General features: G+C 50.2%; 1 protein-coding gene and 1 long non-coding RNA gene across 4 annotated transcripts in view; one reads left to right on the top strand and one right to left on the bottom strand.

Moving 5' to 3' along the window:
• Nucleotides 1–438: 438 nt before the first annotated feature.
• Nucleotides 439–17197, bottom strand: part of MACROD1 (mono-ADP ribosylhydrolase 1) — a 171860-nt gene continuing 155101 nt past the window's right edge. Inside the window, exons 5-11 of one of the 3 annotated variants that reach the window (XM_081340470.1) lie at nt 14788–14904; nt 4778–4899; nt 3358–3388; nt 3204–3277; nt 2326–2407; nt 2043–2074; nt 613–788 (exon numbers count right to left, since the gene is read on the bottom strand). In XM_081340470.1, coding sequence (XP_081196596.1) covers nt 2070–2074; nt 2326–2407; nt 3204–3277; nt 3358–3388; nt 4778–4899; nt 14788–14904 — 431 coding nt within the window. In that variant the 3' untranslated portion in view covers nt 613–788; nt 2043–2069. Of the gene's footprint in view, nt 789–2042; nt 2075–2325; nt 2408–3203; nt 3278–3357; nt 3389–4777; nt 4900–14787; nt 14905–17197 lie in introns of all 3 variants that reach the window. The other 2 variants (XM_081340469.1, XM_081340468.1) reach the window with 2 other exon arrangements.
• On the top strand, nt 704–14742 carry LOC308675296. The gene is made up of 3 exons (XR_014028097.1): nt 704–810; nt 2381–2445; nt 13427–14742. It is a non-coding gene; the product is annotated as an uncharacterized lncRNA (long non-coding RNA).

Consider the following 17197-nt stretch of genomic DNA (forward strand, 5'->3'; position numbering starts at 1 on the left):
AAAATTCACCCTTGGCAGGCTGCACGCAGCAAGAGCCTAGTCCTCAGGGTGGCGAGCTGAAGGCAGCTGCTTCACCTCTTCCCTGCTGTTGAACCATCCCCTGGGCAGGCACCTGCAGCTGGCTTTTTTTTTTTCACATCACATCCCCGAGGCCATCCCTTGGCCACTGGCCAACGGCGTAACAGGCTCTCGGTTGGTGGTCGGTTTCCCCCCCCCCCCCCCCGATGCCAAAGTGACCAGAAAAGTCTTTGGCTTCAGATCTTTTGTTCCGATTCTCTTAGGAGACACAGAACGATGGCGCTCCATTCTCCCCCCCCCTTTTTTTAGCCCCTCTAAGCAGAAAATTGCTAGGTGCGACAAATTGTCCGCCACAAAGGAGGGGTTTCATTTTTAAGGGGGGGGGGTAGTTTAAATATAGTCAGGCTAGCCCTCTGCCATTATCTGCAAGATCTGGGTCTAGTAGTAGTGGGCGGATGTAATTCTCTGTGCTTGTCTGTGTGTGTGTGTGTGTGTGTGTGTGTGTGTGTGTGTGTCTTTCACACACAATTTGAGCCTTGCTTCTACTCACTCGCCCCCATCCCTCCACCAGGCTTTACGAGCGGCACAACTGGATTCGTCTTTGCATTTTTATTCCAGAATTGCAGCCGATGGCGCTTGGGGAAGGGTGGTTGTTTCCTCCTAGGCTCTCCCCCCTTGGCAAAGACCCGGCGTCTCCTCCTGCGGAGAAAGCGGCGGGATCGGCAGGAAGCGGCTTCAGAGCTTGGAGGTCGGCGTTTCCTCACCGGGATCTGCCGGGAAGAAGGACGGAGGGTAAGATCTGGCCGCTGCAGTTGCCTTCCGTTTTCCAACAAAGCGTCGCCTCCATTGGAGCCCCAGATGCCCCAAAAAACCCCCCCAACGTGGGCCTGTGTTGCGCCTTCTGGGGGAGGCGGGCGAGGTTGTGAACACAACAACACCTGTCTTCAGCAGTGGAGAAAAACAATGTGTGAAGAGTCCATTTTCAGAGTGAAACGGGCAGCATATGCAGAAGTAAATACATTTAAGCCGGCGTTAAGCTTTACCTGCGTTTGCAAAGTGCAGAGAGAAACATAACCAACTCTTGGATCATTTCTCTCCTCCTCCTCCTCCTCCTCCTCCAATTTGTTGTTTTCTGCCTGCTTTCTGCCAGTTCGAGGCCTGTTACTTATTTCACCCAAAGGTGGGAATGTTACGCCCTTGATAAGCCATCTTCTGATTTATTGATTCCTGTTCTTTGCCCCTCCTTGTTACTTGCCACTCTTTTAACCATTCTTGCCGGGCCAGGATGGGGGGAGCCCTTCTGAGTCTCTCCCCCCCCCCGCAAGGCTTTGTGGCTAGTTGCACAGTGGTGTGAAGGGTGAAAGCAGCATGGGACAAATTCTGCAAGCATCTGCGAGGTGGGGAGGGTGCAAGGCAGAAATGCTAAAATACTGGGTGCTTTTCATAAAACGGCGATGTCGGGACGGTGACCCCCCCCCACCCAAAGTGCCGGGAGCAAAATTTGTTTGCAACCGGTTATGTGTAAAAGGGGAAAAGGAAGTACAGGCAATCCTCTACTTACGACTGGAATCGGGACCCGAATTTCCATTCCATTGTTAAGTGAGTCGCGGCCATTATTTTTACAGCCCTTTTTTTTTTTTTTTTGGTCACGTTAAAAGCAAGTTGACTTGGCTTGTCGGAAGGGGACAGGGTTGACCCCCCCGGGACACCCCGCGACCGTCCCAAATACGAATCAGTTGGCAAGAGGCCCAAAGGTGGATCACGTGACCGTGGGGAATGCTTGCCCTGGTCGTAAGTAGGAGGACGAATTGTAAGCCGCTTTTTTCCCAGGGTTGTAACTTCGGTCGCTAACAGTGGTAAGTCAAAGGATTATCTGTTGCAAACCCTTTGTGGGTCTTCCGTGTCTCTCCCACCTCGGGCCAGAGGGAACCAGAGTTTTAGTGAGCGAAAAACAGGCTAGGCAACGGTTAGGGCGAGCATGCGTTTCCCACGATGCACTGCACACGATGCTGGGAAATGCTTACCCCCTTCGGAGCATGGAAAGGCCGGGGTCAGGCTGGAAACGAGAGGAGGGAAAGGGAGGGAAGTTTCCAGAAGGCCATTGATTGTCTTTTGATAACCCCTTCTTACCACCTAGATCTGCGTTTCTCAACCTGGGCGGCTTTTAAGAGGCCTGGACTTCAACTCCCAGAATTCCCCAGCCAGCGATGCTGGCTGGGGAATTCTGGGAGTTGAAGTCCAGGCCTCTTAAAAGCCGCCCAGGTTGAGAAACGCTGACGTAGCTGGAGGACCCAAGCCGAGACTCACCGATAGGAAAAAACCTGGGCAACTTCTCCTTATAAATTTCATCGTCCTTTTCCAGGAAAACACAGAGGATCAGTCGCTCGACCTGCCCAAGATACGGCCGCAGTTAGCAGGAGAAGGAAGGTGTGTGTGTGTGTGTGTGTGTGTGTGTGTGTGTGTATGGCATGTTTGAATTTTGTGTGCCCCCCCCCACAACCTTCATGCATTGCTTGCAACCGGCCCCATGGAAGGTTGAAGATCCTGTCTCCGTTAATTGTTCCTTTGGGGGGGGGGGTCAGGGTTGGCTCTATTTAAACGCCAAGCATTATTTTATTTTTTTAATTTCTTTGGAGTGATTTCTATAATACAGGGGAAGTTGTGTTTTTCCACTGCCGCTTTATCTTCAAACGGTCCCTAAAAGGAACGGTAGTTAAGTTGAGAACTCTTTCTACTTGTCTAAAACACGACTCCAAACTCTGCTGGGGCTTTGTGTGGGTTGATTAATCTCTTAAAAAGAAAAATCCCCCCCCCCAGTTTTCCCCTATCCTACAGTACACAATGCCCTGCAAAGACCAGCTAATTGATTGAACAGAACTGGAAGGGACCTTGGAGGTCTTCTAGTCCAGCCCCCTGCTCAAGCAGGAGAACCTATACTATCTCAGACCGGTGATTGTCTACTCTAGTCTCTTCTTGAAAACCTCCAGTGATGGAGTGCCCACGATTTCTGGTGGCAAGCTGTTCCACTGGTTGATTGTCCTCACCGTCAGGAAGTTTCCAGGTTGCTTCTCTCTTCAGAAGCTAATATTAGGTGTTTGGTCAGAAAGGAGACACCGGGGAGAGGCAAATTGCTGGTCTTTCAGATGCAACCAGACCCCTTCCCCCCCAAAAAAAAACACACCCACCTTGTCCTTGTTGTCTTCTAGCCAAATGTGCAACGCGTTCAGAACAACCTCCGCAGCAGCGTCATTGGGATAGCCTGCGGAGGGTCATTGGAAGTTGCTGAATATCTGGGCAGTTATCCTGCCCACCTCTCTCTTTCCTGCCTTGGGTACTTACCAAAGACCCCAGTGGAGATGCAGGGAAAGGCCTGTGGGGAGAGGGGAATACGGAGAGGCTGGTTAAGGATGGCTTTGGGGTTGGAACCGGATACAAAATGCTTGTAGCTTTTAGCTAAAACTTTTCTCTCTCTCTCTCTCTCTCGTACAAAGATGAGAAAAAGTAAAAAAAAAAGGTAACTTTCCCCTTCCTCCTTTTTTCCCCCCATCTGGGGAAGCGTCGGCTTCCCGAGGGGTGATGTGGGTAAAATGAGTCTCGTGTGTGCAAGAGGGAGAATAAATGGATAACGTACCCAGAAATCCTTCCAGCCAAAAATCGCAGTGACGTTGAACTAGTCTCAATCGGCTGAAAATGTAAGCTCTTTCGTCCTTCCCTCATCATACACACACACACACACACACACACACAGACACGCGTGCGCCCCTTGATTTGGATGGTGTTTTCCTCAGGGTAATCCTGCTGTAGCAAGGGGTTGGACTAGAAGACCTCCAAGGTCCTTTTCCAACCCTGTTATTCTTTGATTCTGTAAGGATCTCCTGCTTGAGCAGGGGGTTGGACTAGAAGACCTCCAAGGGTCCTTCCAACTCTTGTTATTCTGTAAGGGTCTCCTGCTTGAGCAGGGGGTTGGACTAGAAGACCTCCAAGGGTCCCTTCCAACTCTTTGTTACTCTGCGAATGCGTTGGACTCCAGCATCCAAAGCGGGCATCTGACGGGGGGGGTGTGTGTGTGTGAGGGGGCACGAAGCAAGGCCTGCTCAAACCTTCGCCGAAAAGCCCTGGCTTTTCTCTCCTCCGTCCACGGTGCCACATTGACTTGAGGTCAAGCTGATTATCTGAAAAGTCTCCGGAGGGTCTTCTGAGTTGCGTGCTGGGATTGATATTTCAGAAATCGTATACGGGCCCCAATTGGGCCTTTAGCTCTGGCTAGAGAGCCTACCCCCTTCCCTCCCTTTGGGTCTTCCCCAACACCTCCTGGGTTGGAGGCTGCCATCGTGGCTTGATGGGAGTTTCTGCCACAGGCCTGAATCGAGCAGGAAGCCGAGACCGGCCGAAATAAAATTGGCAGCTTACCTGCCAAGGTAAGTTCCTTAGCCTTGCTGAGAAATGGATGAATTAGGTCAGCGTTTTGCTACTTTTAAGAGGTGCGGACTTCAATTCCCAGAAGCCCCTCCTGGCTGGGGAATTCTGGGAGTTGACGTCCGCACCTCTGAAGGCAGCCAAGCTTGAGAGATGCTGCTCTTCGTCCATTTCTAAGTAGCATCCGAGGAGGCCTCATGACCTCCACGCGTCAGGGACTCCAGCTCCCGTCATCTCCAGCTTGAGGGACAAGCAGCCCGACGTGTGGGCTTCTGCTGCTGGAGAGAGAAGGGGACCACCGGGTGATCCCCTTAGGCTTCCAGTCCCTGCTTGGCGTACTCACCACGGTTTGCAGCTTATTCTCCAGGGCGAGTTTCAAGCTGTTCTTGTAGCAGTCGCCGAGTTCGGTCTGCTGCGAGGAACTGGGGTCCCCCTGGGCGATGGGCCCCACCGTGTGAATAACGACTGGAAGGCAAAGGCGGGGTGTGGTTGGACGCAGCCCCGAAGCCCCCTCCCCAACTTCCTCAGAGATCTGGGCGAGAGAAGCAAGCTGGCATCTCTTTCGGCCCCCTCCTCGCGGAGGAGAGCCAGGCCGACTTGGTGATGTACTTGAAATACTTTGACAAATTAGCAAAGGAGAGCTTTAAAATAATTTGCTCCATACCCTAGGGGGGAGCGCCCCTCCCCACCCCCCACCCCCGGTATGGTGCCCCCCCTCCCTAATCCACAACCATTTATCCTGCTTTATACTGTAGCCGTCTTGGACCCGTTCCACTTTGCTTTTATTCGGCGTGCACTTAGCCACCCACTTATCCAAGCAGCAATATATATTTTTTAATGTCCCCTTTTGTGAAAATGAAGTTTACGCACTCCAGCAAATACAGCCTCGGAATGATTGTCGTTTTCTTTTGGCTCGGCGAGAGAGAAACCGAACTGGGAACCAATCATTACAGACTTGGCTCGCCTCCTGTCTTCCCCCCCCAGCACTTTTGCCTTTTCAAGTTTGTTTTTGGAAGCTCCTTTTTCTGATTCAAAGCTGCAAGCCTTGCTCTCTTTACTTCCATCCTCCAAGGACCAAAATAGACCCCCCCCCAAAAAAAAATGTTATTTTGGATTAAGTATAATAATAGGTTGGAAGGGACCTTGGAGGTCATCTAGTCCATATATAGGACAAGCTCAGCGTCCTAACCCGCTGAGCCACTGTGTCCCTATATATATAGACACGGTGGCTCAGTGGGTTAGGACGCTTCGATCAGAAGGTCGGCAGTTTGGTGGGTCGAATCCCGAGTGCCGCGTAGCAGAGTGAGCGCCTATTACTCATCCCAGCTTCTGCCAACCTAGCAGTTCGAAAGCACGTCAAAATGCAAGTAGAAAAATAGGGACCACTCCGGTGGGAAGGTAACAGCATTCCGTGCGCCTTTGGCGTCCAGTCATGCCGGCCACATGACCACGGAGACGTCCTCGGACAAGCGCTGGCTCTTCGGCTTTGAAACGGAGATGAGCACCGGCCCCTGGAGCCGGAAACGACTAGCACGCATGTGCGGGGGAACCTTTACCTTTACTATCAATCTATCTATCTATCTATCTATCTATCTATCTATCTATCTATCTATCTATCTATCTATCTATCTATCTATCTATCTATCTATATACACACACACACACACACACACACATACATACATGCAAAGCAATCTGTTATGAATCATTTGAAACCTCTGCTGCTGTGTCTTTCAGCATCGGTCGTGCACACATCATGCTCAGCATCCTCTTATGTGGGAAGGCAGCGTTACTCGCCTTCCCTTCCACAGACCCAATTCTACGCACCCGCAAGGAGAGCTGTGTAATGAAAGTGAACACCTGCAATTAAAACACACACACACACACAAACACCACAAAACCTATTTTATTGGCATGTTCCTCTCCTGGCGGGTGAAGAGCAGAGAGAGAGAGTGTGGCCTTAGAAATGGCAAAGAAGGTTAACAAGGGGATATTAGTGGGGAGGGGGGAGAAAGACACCAAGCTTTCCCCCCCACACCCACACCCCCAAAAGCTTTCCTGATGCCTTTGTCGGAAGCTGCTGATAAATGCTGGGGGGGGGGGGCAAAGGCCGGCTGGGGTCACCAGGGGGTGCTGTTGAGCTAGCAATCCCTTAGAATACTGTACACAGAACTGGAAGGAAAGCTGCGGGCATCTTGTGGCTTTCTGCACATGCTCTGCTTGCCACGGGACTTGATTGCAGGCACCCTGCCCCCCCCTTTGCTGTGGGGAGCAGGACAGGGCCGGTGGCGGTCAAAAGGGGCCATCCGGGCCTGTTTCAAGCCTGATCAGGCAATCGGCCAGGGTTGACCCCCCCCCCCCGCTTCCAGGTGTGTCGCAGCTGTCAGACCTCAGTTGCTCCCTGGTGCTCCATGATGGCTTTCCTCCCTCCAACTCGGGCCACGGCCTTGTGGAATCCTTTCTTTTCGCCCGTGGGAGAAAAGCTTGTGGATTTGATTGCTAACCATGGATCTTTGCCTGGTTAGGGCCCTGCCTCTGGACAGTGGCTTTTCCTGAAGTCCCGAGCGCAAGCAATCAGAGTCAGCCAGGCAAAACCACTGGAAATGCAAAGGTTGCCAAGAACCTTTGCTCACCATATCACAAAAAAGATGTGGTGGAGAGTTTGGGAAGAAAAAAAAATTCAAAAGAGCAACTAAGGTGATCCAAGGCCTGGAGACTAAAACATGCGAAGGAACGGCTGCAGGACTTGGGTTTGGCTAGTCTAAAGAAAAGAAGAAACAGGGGAGACAGGATAGCAGCGTTCCAATATCTGAGGGGCTGCCACAAAGAAGAAGAGGGGGTCAACTTATTCTCCAAAGCAGCAGAGGGGAGGACAAGAAACAATGGTTGGAAACTGACCAAAGAGAGAAGCAACCTGGAATTAAGGAGAAACTTCCTGACAGTGAGGACAATTAACCAGTGGAACAGCTTGCCACAAGAAATCGTGGGCACTCCATCACTGGAGGTTTTTAAGGAGAGACTGGAGATTCACCTGTCTGAGATGGTCTAGGTTCTCCTGCTTGAACAGGGGGCTGGACTAGAAGACCTCCAAGGTCCCTTCCAGATTCTATTCTGTTCCTGTTCCTGTTCCTATTTCTTATTCTATTCTATTCTATTCTATTCTATTCTATTCTATTCTATTCTATTCTATTCTATTCTATTCTATTCTATTCTATTCTATTCTAGTTTCTTGCCGGTTTGGTGGTTCAGCGTGTCTTAACCCTGGTGCCTAATAAACGCACGGAATGTGTAACGCTCCAAGCCATAAAACCTAATTTATAAACTGAAGCCTCTGCCTTCAATTTGCCTATTGCGACAAGACCAGGTTAAGTGTGTAAATCAAGCCACTGTGATTGATAAATAGATTTTAGCCCAACGGTTGAGTTTGCCTGAACCAACAATGTACCACGTGGGCTGGATTCCCACAAAGCGCCAACTTGAAAAGAGAGCAGCCGGGTTCCTGTTTTGGCGTCCTTGCAAAAAAAAAAAAAAAAAAAGGCAAGCTCAAAAGTTGTGCCTGTAGCTTTTTTCTTTTCTGATCTGGGGAGGGGGGGGAAACGGGGGCTCCGAGCATTCAATTATTGGGAAAAATTAGACCTTTGAGGCAGAGAAACCGTCAAGAATGAGACTTACAGGCTGAGTCTGATGTTCTTTGAAAGCAAATGTATTTTTTACAGAGAGGGGGGGGGGAGGAATCCAAATAATAATAATAAAAAAATCGGTCTTGTTAGTCCGCTACTTGCAGGCAAATCGATTTAATCTCGTAGATTGCTGTTGCTGATGCAAAGGAGGGTGTGGGCAGAAATCCTCTTCACTTTCGTCAAAAGAGACAGGAAAAAAAAAATTAGCAGCCCAAACTGTCATTGATGGGGGTGGGAGGGGGGCCAGGCAGCCTGGCATGAAATTCAGCTACAAGGCAGGGAGGTGGGCAAGGAAGCCGAGACGCAGCACTTGGGGGGGGGGAATCCAGCAAGGAGTTAAAATGAGGCTTCTCCAAAAAACGGTTTGAAACCACCAAGTTTTCATTGCCACAAGGGCTTGACACTCCTCCCCCCCCAAAATCCGGCAGCGTTTAAATTGGATGGCTGTGCTCCTGAGCAAGTGCCGAGTGCATTTTCTGCCCATCAGGGAAAAGGGGGCTGAAGTCCTCCCCCCCACCCCTTAAACTGTTTTTAACCAGTTGTGTGGATTGAGCTGCTGTGGTTTCCAAACAAGAGCTCCGTGGCTTAGCGTGTTGGCTCTATCTAGAGAACTGTGGCTTATTTGATAAACCAAACCACAGCTTAACGATTTGTGGATATTAACAATTCCAATTCCCCCCCCCCTCCCTCCCCGTGAGCTCTTTGGGGTAACTGGCAGCCCATCGTTGGCTTTCTCAACCTTTTCCTGGCCACAATCTCTCTTTTCCACCGAGGTCCCAAAATCCTGCCCTAAGATTAAAACTAACCAATTTTTAACCTGGGGGGGTCACATCTGCTGGCTTTCCTGGGGCCTGCTGAAGCTGGTTGGATAAAAGTGGGTGTTTCCTGCAAGCAGGTATAAAAAGAGGGGACAGACAGAAGGAAGGAAAGAAGGAAAGGAAAGATCAATAGGTGGGAAGGGAAGGAAGGAAGGAAGAAAGGAAGGAAGGAAGGAAGGAAGGAAGGAAGGAAAACGGGAGGGAAGGAAAATAAATGAAAGAGGAATTAAATAGAGGAAAAACAGGAAGGAGGGAGGGAGGGAAGGAAGGATAGATGGGAGAGAGGGAGAGAAGAATGGCTTCCTTGAGCATTTAGGAACACCCTAACACCCCCCCCCCCAAAACACCTCCTGGCCTTGAGCTGTGCTTTTGTGGAGAGCAAGTGGGTGGGGGGCTTCTGGGCTTCCATAAGCTCACCCCCCCATCAACTAGCCCAAAGACAGCCCTTTCTCAAATCATCATCATCATCAAAAGGAGGGGGGGCGCCTCTGCCACAGCCCCCACATTTGGCGCCCCCCCCCGCTGCTTTGTCCTCCTTCCAGATTCCCGCAGAAACCCCCCCCCCGCTTAATGAACGCGCCTCGCCCTCCCGACCCCCGCCCCAAATTGCAGCGCCTGCCGATTATCCGCCCGCTCTTCGGCTCCCCCCGGGAGAAGTGGGGGGGGGATCCGAGGCCGGAGGGGCGGGAAGGGACACCCCCACCCCCCCCCCCACCCCGAGCAGGCTCGAGCCCGGTTCCTACCTGGCGGGAAACCCTGGTTTACCTAAGCCATGGTCTCCTGAATTAACCAGGGTTTGGGCCAAAAGGAAGGCGTGGGCCAACTTCTACGCTTGGGGAGCTGGTCGGAGCAAAGTTGGGGGGGCGGCCCTAGGGGGGGTCGAGGGAAGCCCCTCCGACGCCCTGAAGCCCCCCTCCCCGGTGGGCTCGGACTCCGCCCACTTAGGGGCGTGGCTTCCGACCGCCGCGCTCTAGCGTCTCACCTGTAAAGCAACATCAGCCAAGCAAACCCCAAAAGCCTTGGGGGGGGAGGGAGGGGGGAGGGGGGGGAGGGGGGAGAGCAGGCCAGCCCCCCCCTCCCGTCCACCTCCTACGGGTCTCTCAGTTGCTCATGGATGCAAATCAAAGGGACACACACACACACACACACACATATACACACAAACACCCTTTGATGTGGGAAAAGCAATGCAGGGGAGGGGAGGGAAGCGAGGGGGGGGCACCCGGAGAAGAGCCGGATCGGCAGAGCTCTTTTTTAAGGTCAAAGGCAGGAAGATGCTTTAAAAAAAACAAACAAAAACATGGCAACTTTGCAGCCATTTATTGCTCTGCATCTCTTGCCCCCCCCCCCAATTCTTTACTCTTCCTTTTTGCCTGCCTGGTGCGCATGTGGATAATTATGCATTACTCCCTGGAATAGATAAAAATCATATAAAAATGCATTGGACAAACTGCCTTTCTCCCTGCGGTTCCCCTAAGGGTGGGGAGGGGGAGGTTTCTGGGATGAGAAACGTTTTGAAGGGGGGGGGGAAAGCCCCAAGAAAGTCCAATTGTTTTCTGGGGGTGGGTGGGGATGAAACACCTTCAGGATACCCAATTACTGCTTTCGCACCTAAGGCAGAACTAGAATTCACAGCCTCCAGGTTTCTAGGCCAGCATCTTCACCCCTTGACCAAGCTGCCTCTCAAGTCGCAATACCGCTAGCAATAGCACTTATATACCGCTTCGCGGCCCTTTCTAAGCGGTTTACAGAGTCTGCATATTTTTCCGCAGCAATCTGGGTCCTCATTTTACTGACCCCGGAAGGATAGAAGGCTGAGTCGGTCAGGATCGAACTCCTGGCAGTGGGCAGAATTAGCCTGCAATACTGCCTTCTAACCACTGGGAAGGAAGGAAGGAAGGAAGGAAGGAAGGAAGGAAGGAAGGAAGGAAGAGGAATGGAAAGGGAGGAAGGAAGGAAAGAAGGAAGAGGAATGGAAAGGGAGGAAGGAAGGAAGGAAGGAAGGAAGAGGAATGGAAAGGGAGGAAGGAAGGAAGGAAGGAAGGAAGGAAGGAAGGAAGGAAGAGGAATGGAAAGGGAGGAAGGAAGGAAGGAAGGAAAGAAGGAAGAGGAATGGAAGGGAGGAAAGAAGGAAGGAAGAGCTATAGCACTTAGACTTATCTACCACTTCACAGGGTTTTCCAGCCCTCTCTAAGCGGTTTACAGAGTCTGCATATTTGCCCCCTACAATCTGGCTCCTCATTTTTACCGACCTCAGAAGGTTGGAAGGCTGAGTCAACCTTCAGCCGGTCAGATCGAACTCCTGGCTGTGGGCAGAGCTAGCCTGCAATACCACCTTCTAACCACTGCGCCACCAGGGCTCCTGGGACCCCCAACCTCTCAAGCGCTCCCAACCTTAAAGGGCAAAGAGATGGTCTCTCTCTCTCTCTCTCTGGAGCCTGGTCCTCTGCCTGTTCCTTCAACCCCTTTCTGATTTCTCGGGGGTCCCCTTTGGCCACTGCCCACCCCCTGCCAGAAGAGAAAGACAGATACCCAACCCCTCTCCTGCCTCCTCCTCCTCCTCCTCCTCCTCCTCCTCCTCCTCCTCCAGCCTCCCCCCTTCTCTCTCCCTGGCAAGGCGAGAGGGTTAGGGGGACTTGAAGCTGCTGTGGGAGGAAACGGTTCCTGCCTCCGTTGCATGTTAAGCACCTTCGGCGACGTGCCTGGAATGCCGAGGCAGCCAGAGAGGCCGGCATGGCGCTCCCACCGAGGGGGCAGAGAAGGACCTTGGCTGGGGGTGGGTGAGCAGGGGGTGGGCGGGTCCTTCCTTGCAAGATTGGGCTTGAGGCTTCCCGTGCCCATTTTAGCCTTGGCAGGAACCCTCCTTCCCATCCAGACGGCATCCAGTTCCCCGTTTTGGGATGGAGGGCAGGAAAGATCCCAAATGTTGCAAATGCAAATGCAAGTAGGACCTGCCCCATTGCATTTGGGGGGAGGGGGGGGAAGAGAACGGCCGTTTCTAGCTGCAACATTTTCCTTCTTTCTTTCTTTCTTTCTTTCTTTCTTTCTTTCTTTCTTTCTTTCTTTCTTTCTTTCTTTCTTTCTTTCTTTCTTTCTTTCTTTCTTTCTTTCTTTCTTTCTTTCTTTCTTTCTTTCTTCCCTCCCTCCCTCCCTCCCTCCCTCCCTCCCTCCCCTTCTTCTTCTTCTTCTTCTTCTTCTTCTTCTTCTTCTTCTTCTTCTTCTTCTTCTTCTTCTTCTTCTTCTTCTTCTTCTTCTTCTTCTTCTTCTTCTTCTTCTTCTTCTATTTCTGTACAAATTACTCCACCAAAGAGTGCAGCCCTAGACCGTCTGACGCCCCAATTAAACCTTATGACCGCCACCTTCGTGCGAAAACCACAATCGCCAATGTTACCCATTGCCAAATACGTTGTGCGGTTCGGATCAAGGGTTTCTTAATCCAGCAAAATCTCTGCGCGAGCCTGTGCTGAGCAAGGGGGTGGCCTGGAGGATCTCTGAAGGCCCCCCCCTCAACCCTCCCCATGTGACACTGCTGGGAGTCCGAAAAGGCCCATCCGGAGGCGCTTTGTGTCTGCTCTTGGCGCGAACCGTCTCCAGCCACTCGGCAAACGCAACACACACCCGAAGCAAATCCAGCCTTTTCCTTCTTGCTCATCCGTCTGCAACACCCCCACCCCAAATTCCTTGTTTCCCCAATAAACAGGCTCTCCTTTGCTCACTTAGCGGCTGATGAACTCGGGCGCTTGTATTTACGAGCCTCTGATTAATACGCAGCCGCCTCATTTGCTTAATTCCTTTTTATTAAGAATTAAGCAAATGACTTTGAACACAGAGAAGGCCAAGTCCCCCCCCCCCCCCCGATCTTCTGGAGGCGGAAATATTTCCTTTGCCTTTTAAAAAAGTATTCCTTTGGCCCCGGTGGGCTTGCAAGATACAATTTGTTTTCATCCCCTTACGATTCGCCCCAGGCACAAGAATATTTTAACTTGAGAAAGGATGGCACCGGGGTGGGGCGCAAATCTGACTGCTAGAGTGGGGCGCCTTTTCCGAGACAGTCCTCGAATTACGACCGTAAGGGAGCCTGCCCATCGCGGTCGTAAAATGAGCCACCCACGTGATCGACCCAATTTCACTACCTTTCTTTGTAGCGGTTGTTAAATGAACACAGTGTTTGGTGTGGGGCGTTTTTTGCTGAAAACTGGAAATGCCCCACCCCTGCTGACAATGCTCCGCCCTCTACAGCTGATGCCCCGTCCCCACTGATGCCACCTTGCCATCCCACCAAGGCTGCCGCTGGGGGCCAGACAGCAACACCCAAAGGCCTGGATGTGGCCCGCAGGCCGTATAATGCCCAGGTCTGGATTATATTATATACTGCTAAGCTTGTAAGCCGCCCTGAGTCTTCGGAGAAGGGCAGGATATAAATAGAATTAAAATAAAATAAATAAATAAATAAAAATATTAATGCAGTCTAAAACAACCTTCCCTTTTTTGCAGCTTATTCTGTGCTGCTTTAGAAGGAAGCTGGGAAATTGACATGAATCCTGGTACTGCACACCAGCATATATCTATCCAGTGAAACTGACAAGGCCATGCGCCTGCGCTGTCAGTGGCATCGAAGAGCTGACAAAACAGAAGGAGAAAACGGACAGGGACATGAAGACATGTGCGTCTTTCTCTCTGACCTCAACCTTGCCAATTTCATCACTGGGCAGGCCGGGCAAGGAAGCAAAGTGAGAAAAGAAGGAGGCAACAGAAACACTTTCTCAGCTCCGGTCAGTTTCACTGCAACTATTCTCAAGTCTGCATGATTCAGCCAATGAGGTATGTGATCCGCCTTCCTGCTTGGCTGTCAATCAAAGCATATTTAACATCTTTTTCCGAGCTTTCAGATCCAAATCTGATTCTAAGGTGGTCCTCGACTTATGACTGTAATGGACACTGCCCAGTAAGTCATGAATGGTTGTACAGGGGGCCGCCTAGAGGCCAGCCTGATTTCATGACCTCTTTTTGTGGCAGTCACTAAGCAAACACCGCAGGTCATTAAGTGGATGCCACGGTTGTTCAGCAAATCAATTGTCCGTGATGGGGGCTGTTTTGCTGAAAACTGGAAATGTCTTCTTTTCTTTTTTTTTTTTGGAAAAATGTAAAATACAGTCACATGACCCCGGGATCCTGCAAATAGCTGTAAATGCCCCAGCCCTCAGCTGCAGTATGGGGTGGGGGAGGAAAAGGCTCTAAAGAGACCTTCCCCACTAGGAAGGCTGACATGGATAGGAACACTCACGTTTGCAGATTTTGAAATGCTGGTTAGTCTGTCAACGGAAGAATCCTCTCGGCTGGAAGTGTCCCTCAAGTCCCAAATCTTTGCCCTGGGTGGGTGTTTTGGAATTAAAAGCTGCTTGACAGATGATGGCCTGTCTTCGCTGTGAACCCAGCCAGCCGAGAGAAGCCTCCATGTTCCTAGGTTTTTTTTTCTCAACCTGGGCCACTTTAAGACGGGTGGACTTCAATTCCCAGAATGCCCCAGCCAGCATCTGGAAGTTGAAGTCCACAAAGTCACCCAGGTTGAGAAGCGGCGTCCTAGAGCATCGTTTATGCTGTCAAGCGGCTTTTAGAGTCAGCCAGTTCGTAACTTTTAGATAGAATTTGCCCTCCTCTGATGCGGAGCCACGATCCAGGGTCCTGTGTTCAAGAGTAAAAAAATTTGCAGCCACTGTCTTCAGTTTCTTGACTCCCTCCTCGTGCGGATCTGCTTCAACACTCCTGGTTTTTTTTTTCATGCCCTTTCCTGAAGCACTTTTGCTCCCTTTGACAGAATTCAGTCAATCGACTACTTGCAAGTTGCATTTACTTACATCTAGCTGGGAGACGGTACCCACAGGTGATCTTTGCCTTTCCTGTCTCACAACCATTCAGGCTCCTGCACTCTTCTTTCAGCAAAGGTCCTGCAGCGCGATGGATACAGCCGTCCACTGTGAGAGGAATTTAAAAAACACACAAGTGCATACATCGTCAAAATAATAATAATAATAATAATAATAATAATAACAACAACAACAACAACAACAGTAATAATAATAATAATAATAATAATAATAATAATAATAATAATAATAATAATAATAATAATAATAATAGGAGGAGAAGAAGAAGAGGAGGAGGAGGAGGAGGAGACCAATTGTTTATCTGTTGCAAGAAGATTGCACAGACTGACTACAAGCAATGACATGACCAATGGGAGGAAGGAAGGAAGGAGAGAGGGAATGGGAGGGAGGGAGGAAGGAGAGAGGGAATGGGAGGAAGGAAGGAGGGAGGGAGGAAGGAAAGGAAAGGAAAGGAAGGAAGGAAGGAAGGAAGGAGAGAGGGAATGGGAGGGAGGGAGGAAGGAAGGAAGGAAGGAAGGAAAGGGAAGGGAAGGGAAGGGAAAAAGGAAATGGGAGGAAGGAAGGAAGGGAGGGAGGGGAGAGAGAATGGAAGGAAGGAAGGAGAGGGAATGGGAAGGAGGGAGGGAGGAAGGAAGGAAAGGAAAGGAAAGAAAATGGGAGGAAGGAAGGAAGGAAGCAGAGAGGGAATGGGAGGGAGGGAGGAAGGAAGGAAAGGAAAGGAAAGGAAAGGAAGGAAGGGGGAGAGGGAATGGAAGGAATGAAGGAAGGAAGGAAGGAAGGAAGGAAGGAATGGGAGGGAGGGAAGGAAGGAAAGGGAAGGGAAGGGAAGGGAAGGGAAGGGAAGGGAAAAAGGAAATGGGAGGAAGGAAGGAAGGGAGGGAGGGGAGAGAGAATGGAAGGAAGGAAAGAAGGAAGGAAGGAAGGAGAGGGAATGGGAAGGAGGGAGGAAGGAAGGAAGGAAAGGAAAGGAAAGAAAATGGGAGGAAGGAAGGAAGGAAGGAAGGAGAGAGGGAATGGGAGGGAGGGAGGAAGGAAGGGAAGGAAAGGAAAGGAAAGGAAGGAAGGGGGAGAGGGAATGGAAGGAATGAAGGAAGGAAGGAAGGAAGGAAGGAAGGAATGGGAGGGAGGGAGGGAAGACCAGATGACATGGAACTGCTGGTCTGATCTGCCCTCTGCTCTCCAGCCATTACAAAGCCCCATTGATCAGGAGAGTCCATTATTAGCTCATTCGGAGTCCATCTGCTAATCCATAAAACAGTATTTTACCCATTGCCTTCCGAGGGGAGTCGATCACGCCCAGAGAGGGGGGGAGAGGGGGGCTTTGGTTCAGAGCTGGCTCAGCCCCACCGCTCTCAAGAGGAAAGGAGGGGGGGTCCTGCCTGAATTCAGGGGGTCAATCGGAGGGGTTCAACATAGTAGAAAGCCTGGCGGAGCAGACCGGGGTCCAATCTCACATCTGAACTTGGGGCTCTTCGACCGCCTAACAATGTATTTACGGCGGAGTGATGCGTGTCTCATTTTTGACCTTCCCAGGTAGCGTCTGGCGAGCCAAGTCAATGAGAGAGGCCAGAGCCGCTTAACGACTGCCTGACTCACTTATCAACGGTGACCCCCCCAAAAAAGTCGGAAAATGGGCAAAGCCCGCTTAACAACTGCCTTGCTTGGCAATGGAAATTTGGAGCTCAACTGCGGCCGCGAGTCGAGCGTGACTTAAGTAAATATTTCCATTTTTAAAAAAATTTAAGCAAGGTTTAAGTAAGGTTTCAATCAGGAAACGTTTTCTGTTTAAACATTTAGACAGTGTTTAAGTACTGTTTAAATGGGTCGATATTTCTGTTTAAAGATCTAAGCAGCGTTAAGTAAAGTTTAAATAACGCTTAAAATAATATTAAGCGACGTTTTTATATTTAAGGGAAGGTTTGTTTCATTTTGACTCGCCTCCCCGTGGCTTTTAGCCAAATTGTGGGTTACGGGGGCCAATAAAAATGAAACAGGCAAGGGGAATTTAAAAAAGAGTTTTTAAAACAATCAGCAGCAATCAACTTGTATGTATGTACGTATATATATGTCTGTATGTATGATGGGCAAGGAGTTAGAGAAGGATTTCCTTGAGGGGGGGTGGTCTGCTCCCCTCTACGCAGCAGTTTTATACAATTGCAAAGCAAAAAAAAGCATTTTTATAATAATAATAATAATAATAATAATAATAATAATAATAATAATAATAATAATAATAATAATAATAATAATAAGAAGAAGAAGAAGAAGAAGAAGAAGAAGAAGAAGAAGAAGAAGAAGAAGTTGGAAGGGACCTTGGAGGTCATCTAGTCCAACCCCCTGCTCAGGCAGGAAACCCTATACCATTTCAGACAAATGGCTG

The sequence above is a fragment of the Vipera berus genome (assembly GCF_964194415.1).
Source record: "Vipera berus genome assembly, chromosome: 16".
In the NCBI taxonomy this organism is placed as follows: domain Eukaryota; kingdom Metazoa; phylum Chordata; class Lepidosauria; order Squamata; family Viperidae; genus Vipera; species Vipera berus.